General features: G+C 46.4%; 1 protein-coding gene across 2 annotated transcripts in view; it reads right to left on the bottom strand.

Moving 5' to 3' along the window:
- LOC122943194 (protein SSUH2 homolog) overlaps positions 1-17,091 on the bottom strand; it is a 32,308-nt gene extending 15,217 nt beyond the window's left edge. The window contains exons 1-6 of one of the 2 annotated variants that reach the window (XM_044300751.1): positions 16,999-17,091; positions 12,671-12,738; positions 9,563-9,727; positions 6,303-6,375; positions 3,183-3,312; positions 3,018-3,078 (exon numbers count right to left, since the gene is read on the bottom strand). In XM_044300751.1, coding sequence (XP_044156686.1) covers positions 3,018-3,078; positions 3,183-3,312; positions 6,303-6,375; positions 9,563-9,727; positions 12,671-12,738; positions 16,999-17,021 — 520 coding nt within the window. In that variant the 5' untranslated portion in view covers positions 17,022-17,091. Of the gene's footprint in view, positions 1-3,017; positions 3,079-3,182; positions 3,313-6,302; positions 6,376-9,562; positions 9,728-11,076; positions 11,439-12,670; positions 12,739-16,998 lie in introns of those variants that run through there. The other variant, XM_044300752.1, reaches the window with a different exon arrangement.
- Between the last annotated feature and the right edge of the window lie 386 nt (positions 17,092-17,477).

Raw genomic sequence — 17,477 nt, 5'->3', positions numbered from 1 at the left:
AGTCCATGAAAACAGAGGGAAAGCACGCAGAGTCCATGCATGCAGAAGGAAAGCACCTAAAGCCCATGAAAGCAGAAGGAACTACCCAAAGACCATGCAACCAGAAGGAAAGCACCCAAAGTCTATGGAAAAAGAGGGAAAGTGCCCTAAGTCCATGCAACCAGAAGGAAAGCACCCAAAGTCTATGGAAAAAGAGGGAAAGTGCCCCAAGTCCAGTCAAGCAGAAGGAAAGTACCAAAAGTCCATGCAAACAGAGGGAAAGCACGCAGAGTCCATGCATGCAGAAGGAAAGCACCCAAAGCCCATGAAAGCAGAAGGAACTACCCAAAGACCATGCAACCAAAAGGAAAGCACCCAAAGTCTATGGAAAAAGAGGTAAAGTACCCCAAGTCCATGCAAACAGAAGGAAAGGACCCAAAGTCAATCCAAACAGAGGGAAAGCACCCAAAGTCCAAGCATGCAGAAGGAAAGCACCCAAAGTCAATGCAAACAGAGGGAAAGCACCTAAAGCCCATGCAACCAGAAGGAAAGCACCCAAAGTCCATGCATGCAGAAGGAAAGCATCCAAAGTCCATGCATGCGAAGGAAAGCACCTAAAGTCCATGAATTCAAAAGGAACGACCCAAAGACCATGCAACCAGAAGAAAAGCACCCAAAGTCTATGGAAAAAGAGGGAAAGTGCCCCAAGTCCATGCAACCAGAAGGAAAGCACCCAAAGTCTATGGAAAAAGAGTGAAAGTGCCCCAAGTCCATGCAACTAGAAGGAAAGCACCCAAAGTCAATGCAAACAGAGGTAAAACACCCAAAGTCAATGCAAACAGAGGGAAAACACCCAAAGTCAATGCAAACAGAGGGAAAGCACCCAAAGTCCATGCAACCAGAGGGAAAGCACCCAAAGTCCATGCATACAGAAGGAAAGCACCCAAAGTCCATGCATACAGAAGGAAAGCACCCATAGTCAATGCAACCAGAAGGAAATCACCCAAAGTCCATAAATGCAGAAGGAAAGCACCCAAAGTCCATGGGAAAAAAAGAGTGAAAGTAGCCAAAGTCCATGCAAACAGAGAAAAAGTGCCCCAAGTCCATTCAAGCAGAAGGAAAGTACCAAAAGTCCATGAAAACAGAGGGAAAGCACGCAGAGTCCATGCATGCAGAAGGAAAGCACCTAAAGCCCATGAAAGCAGAAGGAACTACCCAAAGACCATGCAACCAGAAGGAAAGCACCCAAAGTCAATGCAAACAGAGGTAAAGCACCCAAAGTCCATGCATGCAGAAGGAAAGCATCCAAAGTCCATGCAAACAGAGGGAAAGCACGCAGAGTCCATGCATGCAGGAGGAAAGCATCCAAAATCCATGCAACCAGAAGGAAAGCACGCAAAGTCCATGGAAAAAGAGGGATCGTGCCCCAAGTCCATGCAAGCAGAAGGAAAGCACCCAAAGTCTATGGAAAAAGAGGGAGAGTGGCCAAAGTCCATGCAAGCAGAAGGAAAGCACCGAAAGTCCATGCAAACAGAGAAAAAGTGCCCCAAGTCAATGCAAGCAGAAGGAAAGTACCAAAAGTCCATGCAAACAGAGGGAAAGCACGCAGAGTCCATGCATGCAGAAGGAAAGCACCCAAAGCCCATGAAAGCAGAAGGAACTACTCAAAGACCATGCAACCAGAAGGAAAGCACCCAAAGTCTATAAAAAAAAGAGGGAAAGTACCCCAAGTCCATGCAACCAGAAGGAAAGCATCCAAAGTCAATCCAAATGAGAGGGAAAGCACCCAAAGTCCAAGCATGCAGAAGGAAAGCACCCAAAGTCAATGCAAACAGAGGGAAAGCACCCAAAGTCCATGCAACCAGAAGGAAAGCACCCAAAGTCCATGCATGCAGAAGGAAAGCATGCCAAGTCCATGCAACCAGAAGGAAAGCACCCAAAGTCCATGGAAAAAGAGAGAACGTGCCCCAAGTCCATGCAAGCAGAAGGAAAGCACCCAAAATCTATGGAAAAAGAGGGAAAGTGGCCAAAGTCCATGCAAACAGAGAGAACGTTCCCCAAGTTCATGCAAGCAGAAGGAAAGCACCCAAAGTCCATGCAAACAGAGGGAAAGCCTGCAGAGTCCATTCATGCAGAAGGAAAGCACCCAAAGTCCATGAAAGAAGAAGGAACGACCCAAAGACAATGCAACCAGAAGGAAAGCACCCAAAGTCTACGGAAAAAGAGGGAAAGTGCCCCAAGTCCATGCAACCAGAAGGAAAGCACCCAAAGTCAATGCAAACAGAGGGAAAGCACCTAAATTCCATGTAAACAGAGGGAAAGCACCCAAAGTCCATGCAAACAGAGGGAAAGCACCTAAAATCCATGCAACCAGAAGGAAAGCACCCAAAGTCCATGGAAAAAGAGGAAAAGTGGCCAAAGTCCATGCAAACAGAGAAAAAGTGCCCCAAGTCCATGCAAGCAGAAGGAAAGTACCCAAAGTCCATGCAAACAGAGGGAAAGCAGGCGGAGTCCATGCATGCAGAAGAAAAACACCCAAAGTCCATGAAAGCAGAAGGAACAACCCAAAGACCATTCAACCAGAAGGAAAGCACCCAAAGTCCATGTATGCAGAAGGAAAGCACCCAAAGTCTATGGAAAAAAGAAAGAAGGAAAGTGCACAAAGTCCATGCAAGCAGAAGGGAAGCACCCAAAGTCCATATATGCACAAGGAAAGCACCCAAAGTCCATTAGAACAGAAGAAAAATACCCAAATTTAATGGAAACAGAAGCAAAGTGGCCAATGTCCACGCAAACAGAGAATTAGTGCCCAAAGTTCATGCCAGCAGAAATAAAGCACCAAAAGTCTATGTATGCAGAAGGCAAACACCCAAAGTCCACATAAGCAAATAAAAAGTGCCCAAAGTCAATGCAAACAGCAGGAACAAGCAAACTCCATGCAGATGTAGCTGCAGTCAGACTGCAAACCATAACCTCAGTGCACCCTGACTGTAGCACTGACCTCTGAACAGCAGTGCTGACCCTGATTACATACTGACCATTGTAAGGTGTGGTGACCCATTTACATGTCCGGGACTCTGTGAACGTCTCCAGTCGATACTACAATTATAAAGTGACATATGTGACCATGTGACCGAGGTGACAAGGTCTATAAAATGTGATACTTCCCTTTTAAGGGTAAGAGTAAAAAACATTCTACACACCCTGTATGTATTAAAAGGTCGAAGTTCATGGAAGTCCATTTCCTCTGCAGGGGTGGTGCGGTAGCAGCATTTATTTTTGGCAAAATCCTTCAGGGCATTTCTAGCATCATTTTCTGAGACCGATGGGATTCTGCAAAAATGAAGGCAACAAACCAGAATCGGTGATCTTGAATGCAATTCTACAACAATCAGAAATATATGAGAGCAGGAAACCACGTATCCTAAATTGTCTATATGGAGACTATCTAGCTACCGGTGAGGCTGTCCATGTGGACAATATTGGGCCCCTGAGGGCAGACAAAGAAGCAATCAATTCTCATGACGATCAGTGGGGTCCCAGCAGTAGGACCCCCACCAATCTAATAGTTATCCCCTATCCTGTGGATAGGGAATATCTTTTAACACCGGAATACCCCTTAGGGCTCTTTCACACCTGCGTTCTTGTCTTCCGGCATAGAGTTCCGTCGTCGGGGCTCTATGCCGGAAGAATCCTGATCAGTTTTATCCTAATGCATTCTGAATGGAGAGAAATCCGTTCAGGATGCATCAGGATGTCTTCAGTTCAGGACCGGAACGTTTTTTGGCCGGAGAAAATACCGCAGCATGCTGCGCTTTTTGCTCCGGCCAAAAATCCTGAAGACTTGCCGCAAGGCCGGATCCGGAATTAATGCCCATTGAAAGGCATTAATTCGGATCTGGCCTTAAGCTAAACGTCGTTTCGGCGCATTGCCGGATCCGACATTTAGTTTTTTCTGAATGGTTACCATGGCTGCTGGGACGCTAAAGTCCTGGTTGCCATAGTAGGAGCGGGGAGCGGGGGAGCGGTATACTTACAGTCCGTGCTGCTCCCGGGGCGCTCCAGAGTGACGTCAGGGCGCCCCAAGCGCATGGATCACGTGATCGCATGGCACGTCATCCATGCGCATGGGGCGCTCTGACGTCACTCTGGAGCGCCCCGGGAGCCGCACGGACTGTAAGTATACCGCTCCCCCGCTCCCCGCTCCTACTATGGCAACCAGGACTTTAATAGCATCCTGGCTGCCATAGTAACACTGAACGCATTTTGAAGACGGATCCGTCTTCAAATGCTTTCAGTACACTTGCGTTTTTCCGGATCCGGCGTGTAATTCCGGCAAATGGAGTACACGCCGGATCCGGACAACGCAAGTGTGAAAGAGGCCTAAGGCTTGTAATGGGAGTAGTGGGGGCCAAACAGGCTCTATGACTCCATCCCAAGAAGCTTCTGGTTCTCTATGTATAATGTCTAATAACGTCCTCAGCTACGAAGCACCATCTATAACACTGGTGTAGTCATACATTTAACACAAGAAATAAAAAGCATAAATTATGCAGATTATTAAATAATGTATAGAATAACCAGTACAAATAATACTAAATAAATAATGGACACAATTGATAGTGAGTTAAAGAGTTAAAAGTGATGGGTTTAATATGAGTTTTTTTATATATATACACACCAATCATGGTCATTAATAATATACACTAATCATGGTCACTGTGCTACATATTATGTGGATTTTGTATGTATTTTGAATATATATTTTATTTCTTCTTTTTATTATTTTTTGCTTTATGAGCACAATTTGCTTTGTATATACATATGGGTTCATGCCTATCATTTGCTCTTCATGAGATATCTATTTTTGTTATCATTTATGTCCTATCCTTTGTTTGTTTGTTTCCTTTCCCCTTTTGTCCTCTCTCCCACATGGGTCCCCATGCGTTCAGGTCGAGCCTTCATTGCGTGACGGTGCTTCCGGTCTATGGAACGCAGCACGCGCTCTGATCCAGCGTGATCTGCTGCTTCCGCTATTTGGAACGCGGCTGGTTCGACTGAACGCATGCGCAGATGTCAGTTCCGTCTGCCGCTTGTCTCGGCGCGCATTCTTGCCTCTGTGCTGAATTCATACTGATGACCAGCATCTCCTCCCCCTGTGTGAGGTGTGGGGGGGGGGGGGGGATTCCTCTAATAGACCACATGTACGTCTATACCACAGGTGATGATCATTATTATGTATATATATACAAGCCCATATGTGACACAGAAATAGGCACCTGAGGAAGCCAGCAGAGCCTGGCGATACGCGATGGGCATTTTTCTCCCTGACCACCACGCAGATTCCACCTAGATCATTCATGTTGATGGATTTTATGCACTTTAATTGAAATGTACTAATTTATGTGGGAGGATGTTTAAGGCTTTGTGGTAGAGTCAGGGTGGCGTGTGGCACGTATCCAGTCCACACAGCCATGATTTATTGTATACAATCATTTTAAGTTGTCCTTGTTGTGTCTATTGTCTTGAATAATTTTGATACTTTTTAGATGTGCGGCTCTTATCTCGGTATTCTCTCTCTCTCTTTCTTGGATCATATTGAATGTTTCATACCGTGTGCCGGCATTCTTATCTTAAATCTTGATGTGCCCCCGCCTTCTAGATCTCTGGTGTATTCATACATGGCACTGGGACCATTGGACCTCCTTGATACTTCTGCACCCCCTATATTTATACCCCTGGGTGTGTCAGTATCGCAAGGCTGTCAGGGCCTGCTGGGAGTTGTAGTTTTGCAACAGCGAGAGAGGCTCGGGCTGGAGACCACAGCCTCACAGAATGGATCAAATTATTATTAGTCTTTACTTAAAGGGGTTTTCCGGGATTTTAATATTGATGCCCTATCCTTTAGGATAATTTATCAATATCAGATCGCCAATCAGCTGCTCCATGCCAGTGCAGCCTTCCCTTCATTGATTACCCGCTCGCCGTCGACCTCGCAGCAATGATCAGTGTAATTGCACAAAGCCGTCCCATTCCATTCTATGCGATGGCTTCTTCCTATACACTTGAATACTAAAGAGCCGTCCCATAGAGGTGAATAGGGGGGGGGGGGGGGTCCATCGTGCAAGCGCAGCTACCACTCAATTTACTTTGGCAGTCTCACAGCAATGAATGGAGTGCGCCCTCCTGCACATTTTGAGGGCTCCGTTCTAACCCTATGCCCCCAATGTCCAAGATGGGACAACTCCTTTAAATCTACAGACTGGGTATATACAGTGATCCTCTCTCTGTTACTATGTATACGACACCAGAAGTTCTCTTACGTCCAGCTGGTGTTTGCAGGTGTCGGCATGGAGCCTGGCATCAGCCCCGGTTGGGCTGGGGGCAGAAATTTACCTGTGAACGGCAGGAAAGTCTACATTAGACAAAGGGTCAGAAAAAGAAATAATAGTCACATAGCACGGCTGAAAATAACCAAGGGATCAAGAAAAAAGGAAACAATAAATCAAGAAAAAAAGGAAATAATTTAGGAAAAGGGAAATGCTAATGTGCATCTTTTATGCTTTTATTGATTTTCTTATTTACTGTATCATCAGATATCGGACGGTTCAGACGCCAGTGAGAAATGTGTCATCTATGAGAGCGAGTTTGTAGATTATGAGAAAATGAAATGTTGTCCCCAATAATCTGTTTGTCGGACACAGTCCGTGTCAATAAATGTGAACGTTCTTCTTTACTTTGACTGCGTTCACATCTGCGGAGAAATTCTGGTTTTCTGTTCCTGCATAGGAAAATCGCCGGATCCTGTGTCCGACACCGACTGTAATGAGGTGCATTAGGATCCCAGCATTTTACCCAAAAAAATTCTACTTCATTCAGAGGTATTTCTCCATTTCTTTCCTGGAATCTGGCTGGAACCATCACCACAGATGTGAACCTAGCCTGATTGTACAGACCTAATACCTCCCACAGCTGAAGGTTTGTTACAATCGTATCCAGTCTGGACAATCTACTGAGGTCCAAGCAGCACAAATCTCTCTCCTGTGCTGATGAGCGAGTTTGTTACAATGTATCAGTATGTGTCAGTCTGGAATCCTGGAGGGTCAGCTCACAGACAATTGTTTAGACTGGATACAATTGTAGCAAACCTTCAACCGTATTAGATCGGGGAGGATATTTAAAGGGACACTGACAGGCCCAAAAAGCATATTTAGGTATATATATGACAGTACAGGTCATATAAAGTGTATTAGAATCATCTAAGTAGCCCCCCTGTCCACCTTATAAATACAGTAATCTGAAGTTTTATAACCTGCTTTCATCGTGTTCAATCTGCCCAAGGGGCGGTGTTTCATCTCAACTTGCGCCCAGCCAGCCTCGCCACAACTGCCGTTTGAAGCGCCGCCCAGCTAATCAATATTCACTTCGCTGGGCGGCTACTCTGAAGCGCTGCTGTGCCCGGCGCATGCGCATTAAGCAGAGGCTGCATCGGCCTCTGGGAATCAGACTGTGCGCAGGCGCGATGCGATCCCGGCTAGTGAGGGTGCCGGGCGCATGCGCTGAAGATGGCCGGGGACACTAGTAGCCGCCCAGCGAAGTGAATATTGATTAGCTGGGCGGCGCTTCAGACGGCAGTTGTGGCGAGGCTGGCGGGGCGCAAGTTGAGATGAAACATCGCCCCTTGGGCAGATTGAACACGATGAAAGCAGGTTATAAAACTTCTTTTTACTGTATTTATGAGGTGGACAGGGGGGATACTTAGATGATTCTAATACACTTTATATGACCTGTACTGTCATATATATACCTAAATATGCTTTTTGGGCCTGTCAGTGTCCCTTTAAACTGAAGTTTCTCATTCACTAACAGCAAGCAGAGAAAATGGAGACAAATTGTAACAAAAGTCAATTAGAAAGCATCAGGGCACTTTAGGGCTCATGCACACGAACGTGTGGCGGCCGTGTCGTGCAAACAGCGGGTCTGCAATATACGGGCACCGGCTGTGTGCGCGCCATATCATGGATGCGGGCCCATTCACTTGGGTCTGCAGTCTGGAAGGTACTATGGAGTACTTCCATGGGTTTTCTCTCCGTGCCTCTGCATCGCAAAAAAAAATAGAACATGCTATATTTTTCTGCGGTGCGGACGTATCGTGGATCCTTTCAAGTTGAATGGGTCTGCATCCGCCAGCGCAGGCCACATGGATGCAATTTGCGATCCCCAATGCACAGCACCCATGTGATTTTTGGGCCTATTATCGGGGACAAGCCTTCATCGGGTGATGGGCATCTATCAACCTGTTGATCCCTAGTTGTTACATAAAGCATAGTGCGGCACCGCAGGGACTCCATCTGCTTCCCCACGGACCTCACCACACACTCGGCTCTGCTATGCTTTGCTGCTAAGAACTATGAAAAGTATTTCCCAGCATCTCAAGGATGGAGATTTAGAGAAAAGCAGCCTCCTCCTAATTAGTAGCAGAAAACATTATAAAAGGCGATATTCATCCAGAATAATTGGAGAAGCCATGTAATAAAGATGAGGTCATGTGTGCATTACCCCCGGAATCAAACCTCGGTCACGGTCCACATCGAGTGTCTGCTCTGGAGTTTCAGTTGCAGAATCTGCGGTTCAGATAAAAGGCCTCATGCACACGACCGTTGTGTGCATCCGCGGCCGTTGTTCCATTTTCCGTTCTTTTCCGCTGACCCATTGAATGGGTCAGTGGAAAAATTGGAAAATGCACCGTTTGGCGTCCGTGATCCGTGTTTCCAGTCCGTGAAAAAAATATGACCTGTCCTATTTTTTTTACGGCCAACGGTTCACGGACCCATTCAAGTCAATGGGTCCGTGAAAAATCACGGATGCACACAAGATTGTCATCCGCGTCCGTGATCCGTGTCCGTTTTTTCCTATCATTTCAAAGAAAAACTTTACTTAGATTTTTTTTTCATTTTTCATGTCCGTGGATCCTCGGAACAACGGAAACCGTTTTTGCGGACCGCAAAAAAAACGTCCGTGTGCATGAGGCCTTACTTAGATCTATCTTCTCCTGGAAAAGCTGGGTAATCTCCAATATGGCCTCCATGACGACTCCAGCCAGGGCTGTTACCTCCTGAATGGTAAATCTGTCTATTTAGGGATTCATTCACCTTTCACCTTTTATTATCTAGAAATCAAGGAGAGCTAGGGGCCCGCATATGTAAGTGCCCCCACAGCCAGCCTCATATTCCAGCAGCTGAAATCTTCCTAAATTACAGATGTAGCAAAGTTCTCAAAGGCTTTTGTTGCACTAAAGTTTGCTACATCTGTACATAGAAAGCTTTGCCTGCAGCGCCCCTGCAGGAAGAACAGGATATAACATCCAAGACAACAATACAGCTCAAGAGATCTCCTTTTTTTAGATGGATGGTGGTTTTTGTTCCACTGGCCCAGTTTACTTTAGCTACTGGCATAGATTCTGGAATTAAAGGGAGGCATCCAAATATAGACAATCCCTTTAAATATTACAATGATATGTCTAAGAAATCAGAAAATATGTTATAACAAAATGTAACATCAGTAAGCAAAGTAGTCCACATACCGCCATCATCGCTGCCCATGCCTTCATACCCTGGAATCACCTCCCAGTCAGAGGGTGGCGCTGTTGGACCATCAGTGACTACTGCAGGTGCAGTAAGAGGAGCCCCCTGTGACGTCATGGCTGGAGCCATAGCTGGATTCATTAGCGCTGACGTCATTGCTTTCTCTGGATAGTTTCATAATTCAGGGAGCAGAGCACAGAGAGAGAGAGAGAGAGATTAGGTGAAAATCAATGTACGGATCGAATCCTAGACTCATCAGTCGGCTCGTCCTCCTACTGCCCAGAGCTTATCAGAGCAGGATCAGACTACACAGGGCTGGTTTGTAGTCTGTAACCATGGAGACACGCGGTTCTGCCTAGGAGCTGTGGACAGAAAGCGGCAGGATTTTTTTATTGCAATGTTTTGTTTTATTTTAGGGTACTTTCACACTTGCGGCAGAGGATTCGGATCCGTCAAAACGTATGCAAAATCCTGATCCGTCTGACAAATGCATTGAAATGCCGGATCCTTCTCTCTGGTGTCATCTGGAAAAAAACGGATCCAGCATTTATTTTTTTCACATTTTTGCGGTCTGAGCATGCGTAGACCGCAAAAACGGATCAGTTTTGCCGGATCAGGCATTAATGCATTTCAATGGGAAAAAATGCTGGATCCGGCATTCCGGCAAGTGTTCTGGAATTTTGGATGGAGATAAAACCGTAGCATGCTGCGGTATTAACTCCGTCCTGAAAAGGCAAAAAGACTGAACTGAAGACGTCCTGAAGGGATCGCTCTCCATTCAGAATGCATGGGGATAAAACTAATCAGTTCTTTTCCGGTATTGAGCCCCTGGGACGGAACTCATTGCCGGAAAAGAATAACGCTAGTGTGAAAGTAGCCTAAGATGCATTTGCAAAACTCTGAGAATTGGGAAACTGATTGCGTCAGCGTTGTTACGGTTTATTGTCCATTGCAACATTCCTGGAACCATCCTTGCGAAAGTCTGCACGCCTGTACATGGTGCGGCTTATCTATCTTTATGTCCTGTCTTCAGTGGAGGAAAGTATACGATTGTTATGACGTATTGTAAATGAGCAGCGCTGTCATGGGGGCAATGAGGCCGACAGCTTTTTAATCTATTTCTCACTTACCTAAAATTTATCGGGACCGATCTGATGAGTCTCGTACTAACAATAAGCTGAAGGTTTGTTACAGTGTATCCCCCACAGGTAATCCCCTGTGAGCTACACACAGCAGCAGCGCAAATCTCTCTGCTCTCCTGGACTGCAAACCGATACATTTCACCTGCACTGATACACTGTAGCAGAGGTGCAGCGAGGCTTCCAGCACCCGGGGCAAGGAATCCATATTGGCCCAGTCCTCCTCACCGCACCCCGCCACACAAATTTACATAAAGACGAATAAGTTCAGCGGCGTGTGTCACGTGGTGCGTCAAACTTTTTTTTATTTTTTTTACTAAGCCGCTCCTCTAACTCCACCCAATGCATAACTTTACTCACCGAGTACCACTTACCTGATAAAATCTATCCCAGGGTACACAGCGGAACCAACACACCTGCGATAAACGAAAGAACCAACTGGTTCTACCTCAATCAGGGTGCCACTGGCGTCGGCGTGATGTCTGCTGGATCTGGAACAAGTGGTTTAAAGCAAAAATTATAATCACAAAATGCCCAGCAGGGGGCGCTGCGCTGGCCTGTAAAACCGAGTCATCCCAATGTATAGCAGGGTACTCAAGGGCATTTCCCCTTAGTTCTGCCACAAAGTACTAATGCCCACATTGTGCCCTCTCACTGCAGTTTTGTCCACCTTGTGCCCCTTCAAAGTACTTATGCCTATCTTTGTGCCCCTTCACGGTAGTTTTGGCCACCTTTGTGCCCCTTCACAATAGTTTTGGCCACTATTGTGCCCCTTCACAGTAGTTTTGGCCACCATTGTGCCCCTTAACAGTAGTTATGCCTCCCTTTGTGCCCCTTCACAGTAGTTATGCCCATCTTTGTGCCCCTTCACAGTAGTTTTGGCCACCATTGTGCCCCTTAACAGTAGTTATGCCTCCCTTTGTGCCCCTTCACAGTAGTTATGCCCACCTTTGAGCCCCTTTACAGTAGTTATGCCTACCTTTGTGCCCCTTCACAGTAGTTTTGGCCACCTTTGTGCCCCTTCACAGTAGTTATGCCCACCTTTGTGCCCCTTCACAGTAGTTATGGCACCTTTGTGCCTCTTCACAGTAGATATGCCCACCGTTGTGCCCCCTCATTGCAGTTATGTCCTCCTTGTACCCCCTTTCGGCCCCTAGTGCCCTCTCTAGCTTCATAAAAAACAAAAAACACAAATACTCATCTGTTGCCCTGATGGTCGGCACATCCTGCGTTCCTCAGTAGCAGCAGCACGACGCGCTCTCACACACACTGCGCCGCTGGCTGTGCAGGAGGCTGATTCCCGGGCTTTCACCTCACAGTGCGATGTGCGGCTGCTGGGGAGCGTTGGGGACCAGCGGAACAGTGAAGCAGGGAGCAGACGGCTCCCTACTTTATCATCTAAATGAACTGCCAGGCAGGTGCCCCCCCCCATCAAGCCCCCAGCTCCCCCCCCCCCCACTGCTCCCCTGCACTGTAGCAAACAGTCAGGATAGAAGAGAGATTTGTAAAAGGCCTCATGCACACGACCATATGTATTTTGCAGTCCACAAATTGCAGCCGCCCTTGTTGCATCCGTATTTTTTGCAGACCCATTGACTTCAATAGGTCCATGGTCCACATTTTACAGCCATGTACAGGACATGCTCTATCTTTTTGCAGAACGGACATACGGATGCGGAAAGCACACAGATGTAATGTCTGCATTTGTATGTTCATTATGCAAAGATAATAAGACGCAGACCACGGAACTATAGAAGTCAATGGGACCGAAAAAAAGTGTGGATGGCACACAGATTCGCAGTGTACGGACACCAAAATGGACACAGTCGTGTGCATGAGGCATGTTTAGCCCAAATTATAATAACCTTCAAGCAGAATCTTGAGAACGGTGAAGAATTGAAACACAAATGATGCTAGAAAGTTGCAGAGCTTTTCAATCAGGAGGATGAGTCCTGTGGCGGGTCCTACCTGATGGCATGAGGTAATTGGCGTCGAACGGCTGCCCCATGGCTCCATAGTTGGTGGAGTTTGGTGCTCTGAGAATAAGAAAATAATTAGAATAACTCATAACCTTCACCAGACATAAAGGTAAAGAAATCCGGTTCTAAAAATCTGCTCGGTTTTTTCAGTCTCAATTGGGAATGTCATCCAGCTTTCCCAGACTCCAGAATGGGAATTCAGAAATTCCGGATACTTTCCGGATTCCCACAACTTTCTCTCCTGCCATTCAGTCCCTTAGAAAAGCTGGGAGACATCCCACGTGGGAATTCACGTTGACCAGTCCTCCCGATGGTTGCAGTCACCATTGAACCCCTATCACACAGAGCAACAGAACAAGCAGGGGCTGTGAAGCTGAAGGATTCTGGTTAAACTTTGGCAGACATTAAAGGGAACCTGTCACCTGGATTTTGGGTATAGAGCTGAGGACATGGGTTGCTAGATAGCCGCTAGCACATCCGCAATACCCAGTCCCCATAGCTCTGTGTGCTTTTATTGTGTATAAAAACCGATTTGATACATATGCAAATTAACTTGAGATGAGTCAGAGCTTGAAAATATGACTCTTCTCTGGTCACACAAGTAAGATATGACTCTTTTATGTTAATTTGCATATGTATCAAATCGTTTTTTTTTACAGAATAAAAGCACACAGAGCTATGGGGACTGGGTATTGCGGGTGTGCTAGCGGCCATCTAGCAACCCATGTCCTCAGCTCTATACCCAAAATCCTGGTGACAGATTCCCTTTAAGACCAGGGACACACATGACGGAAAATCTAGCGGACCCATCCACTGCAGATTTTTTGCTCCTTTTCCGATGTAAAAATGCACAAAGAAACACAGCAAAACCACATAAGTGCAGGTATTTTTGGCAGAAATGCCAGCAGATTTCACTCTCTGCATTAGAAATGGTGAAATCCGCAAAAAACAATCCGCTGTATAAAATTATTCAGATTTCAAATCCACAATAGCGCAGCTTTTCTGCTGCATTCTTTTTATGCAACGTGTGGAAGAGAATTCAGAAATTCTCATCCACATCGGATATGCCGCACGAAAATCCACAGCTAATCAGTCACATGTGACCCCGGCCGTAAGCTACAGCTTATAGATGAGGCGCGGCTTCCTGGACATGAGACATAATGAGTAGCAGCAATAACAGAATTTCCCATTCTAATCACATCAGTGCAGTTATTATCATGAGACTGAGAGATCACACCGTGGTAATAATACATAATGTGCAGTGTTCACACAGTAAAAGGCTCAGGCTAAGTCCTAGGCGGCCGCTTGCATCCCCGTCTTTCAACCCCAGTAATGAACCATATATAGGGAGATGTTGCAATAATCCCAAAAATCACTGCAAAATGGTGATACAGAGCAAAGTCACCACAGGGTCGTCACCTGCTCCTCATATTTAGTACAATTTAAATGGACACCTGAAAACCCAACTCTGCAACTAGATGGCTGATAATAGGGGGCAATAGACTGTATTCTCCTTTCCTACAGTCATCCTCACCCCTGAAATGGCTGATAACAGGAGGCAATAGACTGTATTCTCCTGTCCTACAGTCATCCTCTCCCCTGAAATGGCTGATAACAGGGAGCAATAGACTGTATTCTCCTGTCCTACAGTCGTCCTCTCCCCTGAAATGGCTGATAACAGGAGGCAATAGACTGTATTCTCCTGTCCTACAGTCATCCTCTGCCCTGAAATGGCTGATAACAGGAGGCAATAGACTGTATTCTCCTGTCCTACAGTCATCCTCTCCCCTGAAATGGCTGATAACAGGGGGCAATAGACTGTATTCTCCTGTCCTACAGTCATCCTCTCCCCTGAAATGGCCGATAACAGGGGGCAATAGACTGTATTCTCCTGTCCTACAGTCATCCTCTCCTCTGAAATGGCTGATAACAGGGGGCAATAGACTGTATTCTCCTGTCCTACAGTCATCCTCTCCTCTGAAATGGCTGATAACAGGGAGCAATAGACTGTATTCTCCTGTCCTACAGTCATCCTCTCCCCTGAAATGGCTGATAACAGGGAGCAATAGACTGTATTCTCCTGTCCTACAGTCATCCTCACCCCTGAAATGGCTGATAACAGGGAGCAATAGACTGTATTCTCCTGTCCTACAGTCATCCTCTCCCCTGACATGGCTGATAACAGGAGGCAATAGACTGTATTCTCCTGTCCTACAGTCATCCTCTCCCCTGAAATGGCTGATAACAGGGGGCAGTAGACTGTATTCTCCTGTCCTACAGTCATCCTCTCCCCTGAAATGGCTGATAACAGGGAGCAATAGACTGTATTCTCCTGTCCTACAGTCGTCCTCACCCCTGAAATGGCTGATAACAGGGAGCAATAGACTGTATTCTCCTGTCCTACAGTCGTCCTCACCCCTGAAATGGCTGATAACAGGGGGCAATAGACTGTATTCTCATGTCCTACAGTCATCCTCCCCCTGAAATGGCTGATAACAGGGAGCAAAAGACTGAATTCTCCTGTCCTACAGTCATCCTCTCCCCTGAAATGGCTGATAACAGGAGGCAATAGATTGTATTCTCCTGTCCTACAGTCATCCTCTCCCCTGAAATGGCTGATAACAGGGAGCAATAGACTGTATTCTCCTGTCCTACAGTCATCCTATCCCCTGAAATGGCTGATAACAGGGGGCAATAGACTGTATTCTCCTGTCCTACAGTCATCCTCTCCCCTGAAATGGCTGATAACAGGGGCAATAGACTGTATTCTCCTGTCCTACAGTCATCTTCTCCCCTGAAATGGCTGATAACAGGGGGCAATAGACTGTATTCTCCTGTCCTACAGTCATCCTCTCCCCTGAAATGGCTGATAACAGGGGGCAATAGACTGTATTCTCCTGTCCTACAATCATCCTCTCCCTTGAAATGGCTGATAACAGGAGGCAATAGACTGTATTCTCCTGTCCTACAGTCATCCTCTCCCCTGAAATGGCTGATAACAGGGGGCAATAGACTGTATTCTCCTGTCCTACAGTCATCCTCTCCCCTGTAATGGCTGATAACAGGGGGCAATAGACTGTATTCTCCTGTCCTACAGTCATCCTCTCCCCTGAAATGGCTGATAACAGGGGGCAATAAACTGTATTCTCCTGTCCTACAGTCGTCCTCTCCCCTGAAATGGCTGATAACAGGGGGCAATAGACTGTATTCTCTTGTCCTACAGTCATCCTCTCCCCTGAAATGGCTGATAACAGGGGGCAATAAACTGTATTCTCCTGTCCTACAGTCGTCCTCTCCCCTGAAATGGCTGATAACAGGGGGCAATTAGACTGTATTCTCCTGTCCTACAGTCATCCTCTCCTCTGAAATGGCTGATAACAGGGGGCAATAGACTGTATTCTCCTGTCCTACAGTCATCCTCTCCCCTGAATTGGCTGATAACAGGGGGCAATAGACTGTATTCTCCTGTCCTACAGTCATCCTCTCCCCTGAGATGGCTGATAACAGGGGGCAATAGACTGTATTCTCCTGTCATACAGTCATCCTATCCCCTGAAATGGCTGATAACAGGGGGCAATAGACTGTATTCTCCTGTCCTACAGTCATCTTCCCCCCTGAAATGGCTGATAACAGGGAGCAATAGACTGTATTCTCCTGTCATACAGTCATCCTATCCCCTGAAATGGCTGATAACAGGGGGCAATAGACTGTATTCTCCTGTCCTACAGTCATCTTCCCCCCTGAAATGGCTGATAACAGGGGGCAATAGACTGTATTCTCCTGTCCTACAGTCATCATCTCCCCTGAAATGGCTGATAACAGGGAGCAATAGACTGTATTCTCCTGTCCTACAGTCATCCTCTCCACTGAAATGGCTGATAACAGGGGGCAATAGACTGTATTCTCCTGTCTTACAGTCATCCTCTCCCCTGAAATGGCTGATAACAGGGGGCAATAGACTGTATTCTCCTGTCCTACAGTCATCCTCTCCCCTGAAATGGCTGATAACAGGGAGCAATAGACTGTATTCTCCTGTCCTACAGTCATCCTCTCCCTGAAATGGCTGATAACAGGGGGTAATAGACTGTATTCTCCTGTCCTACAGTCATCCTCTCCTCTGAAATGGCAGATAACAGGGCACAGTCCCACAGATGCCTGCTGTCCAGACTTTAGGATATGCTTCCTCTTAAATCATGGTTGGCCATCCTGTGATTGGGCATGCTGAGCTTTGTAGTTCTACCGTGACTGTTCTGTAATAGAAATGAACAGTAGCAAAACTGATACAAAGTAACGACACAGGATTAACATGTCACTGACCTGATCCCCCTGTGCTCCTCCATGACCACAGAATGTGACTGATAGAAGTAGAACTCACTTCCTCTTCCTTATGCAGATTATTACACAATTCTCCGCCCAGCCGGGTCACCACTTTCTGTTTCTGTTCTCCGGTTACAACCCCGTACTGCTGTGCATCACAGTTCTATAATATTACAAAGTGTCATTTCTGCTTGCTGTCAGTGAATGGAGACAGAAGCATTCCCAAATGGTAAAAACTATAAAGAACTGTTACTTCCAGAACTGAAGGTTTGTTACAAGTGTAGCTGGACAACAGGCTGGACTCCAGACTGATACAATGTATCAGGGTAGTTAAATGTGTCAAAATATCAAAAGATGAGAGACGTTCAAGCTGCTTATGTGAGGATTCGATTGTAACAAACCCTCAGAGAATGAATGGACTTTTGCCATAAATGTCTACACCAGGGATCAGCAACCTTCAGCATTCCAGCTGCTGTAAA

This window comes from Bufo gargarizans, chromosome 7 (assembly GCF_014858855.1).
Source record: "Bufo gargarizans isolate SCDJY-AF-19 chromosome 7, ASM1485885v1, whole genome shotgun sequence".
In the NCBI taxonomy this organism is placed as follows: domain Eukaryota; kingdom Metazoa; phylum Chordata; class Amphibia; order Anura; family Bufonidae; genus Bufo; species Bufo gargarizans.
The sequence above is the reverse complement of the archived record's forward strand: the minus strand, read 5'-3'. Positions and strand labels throughout refer to the sequence as shown.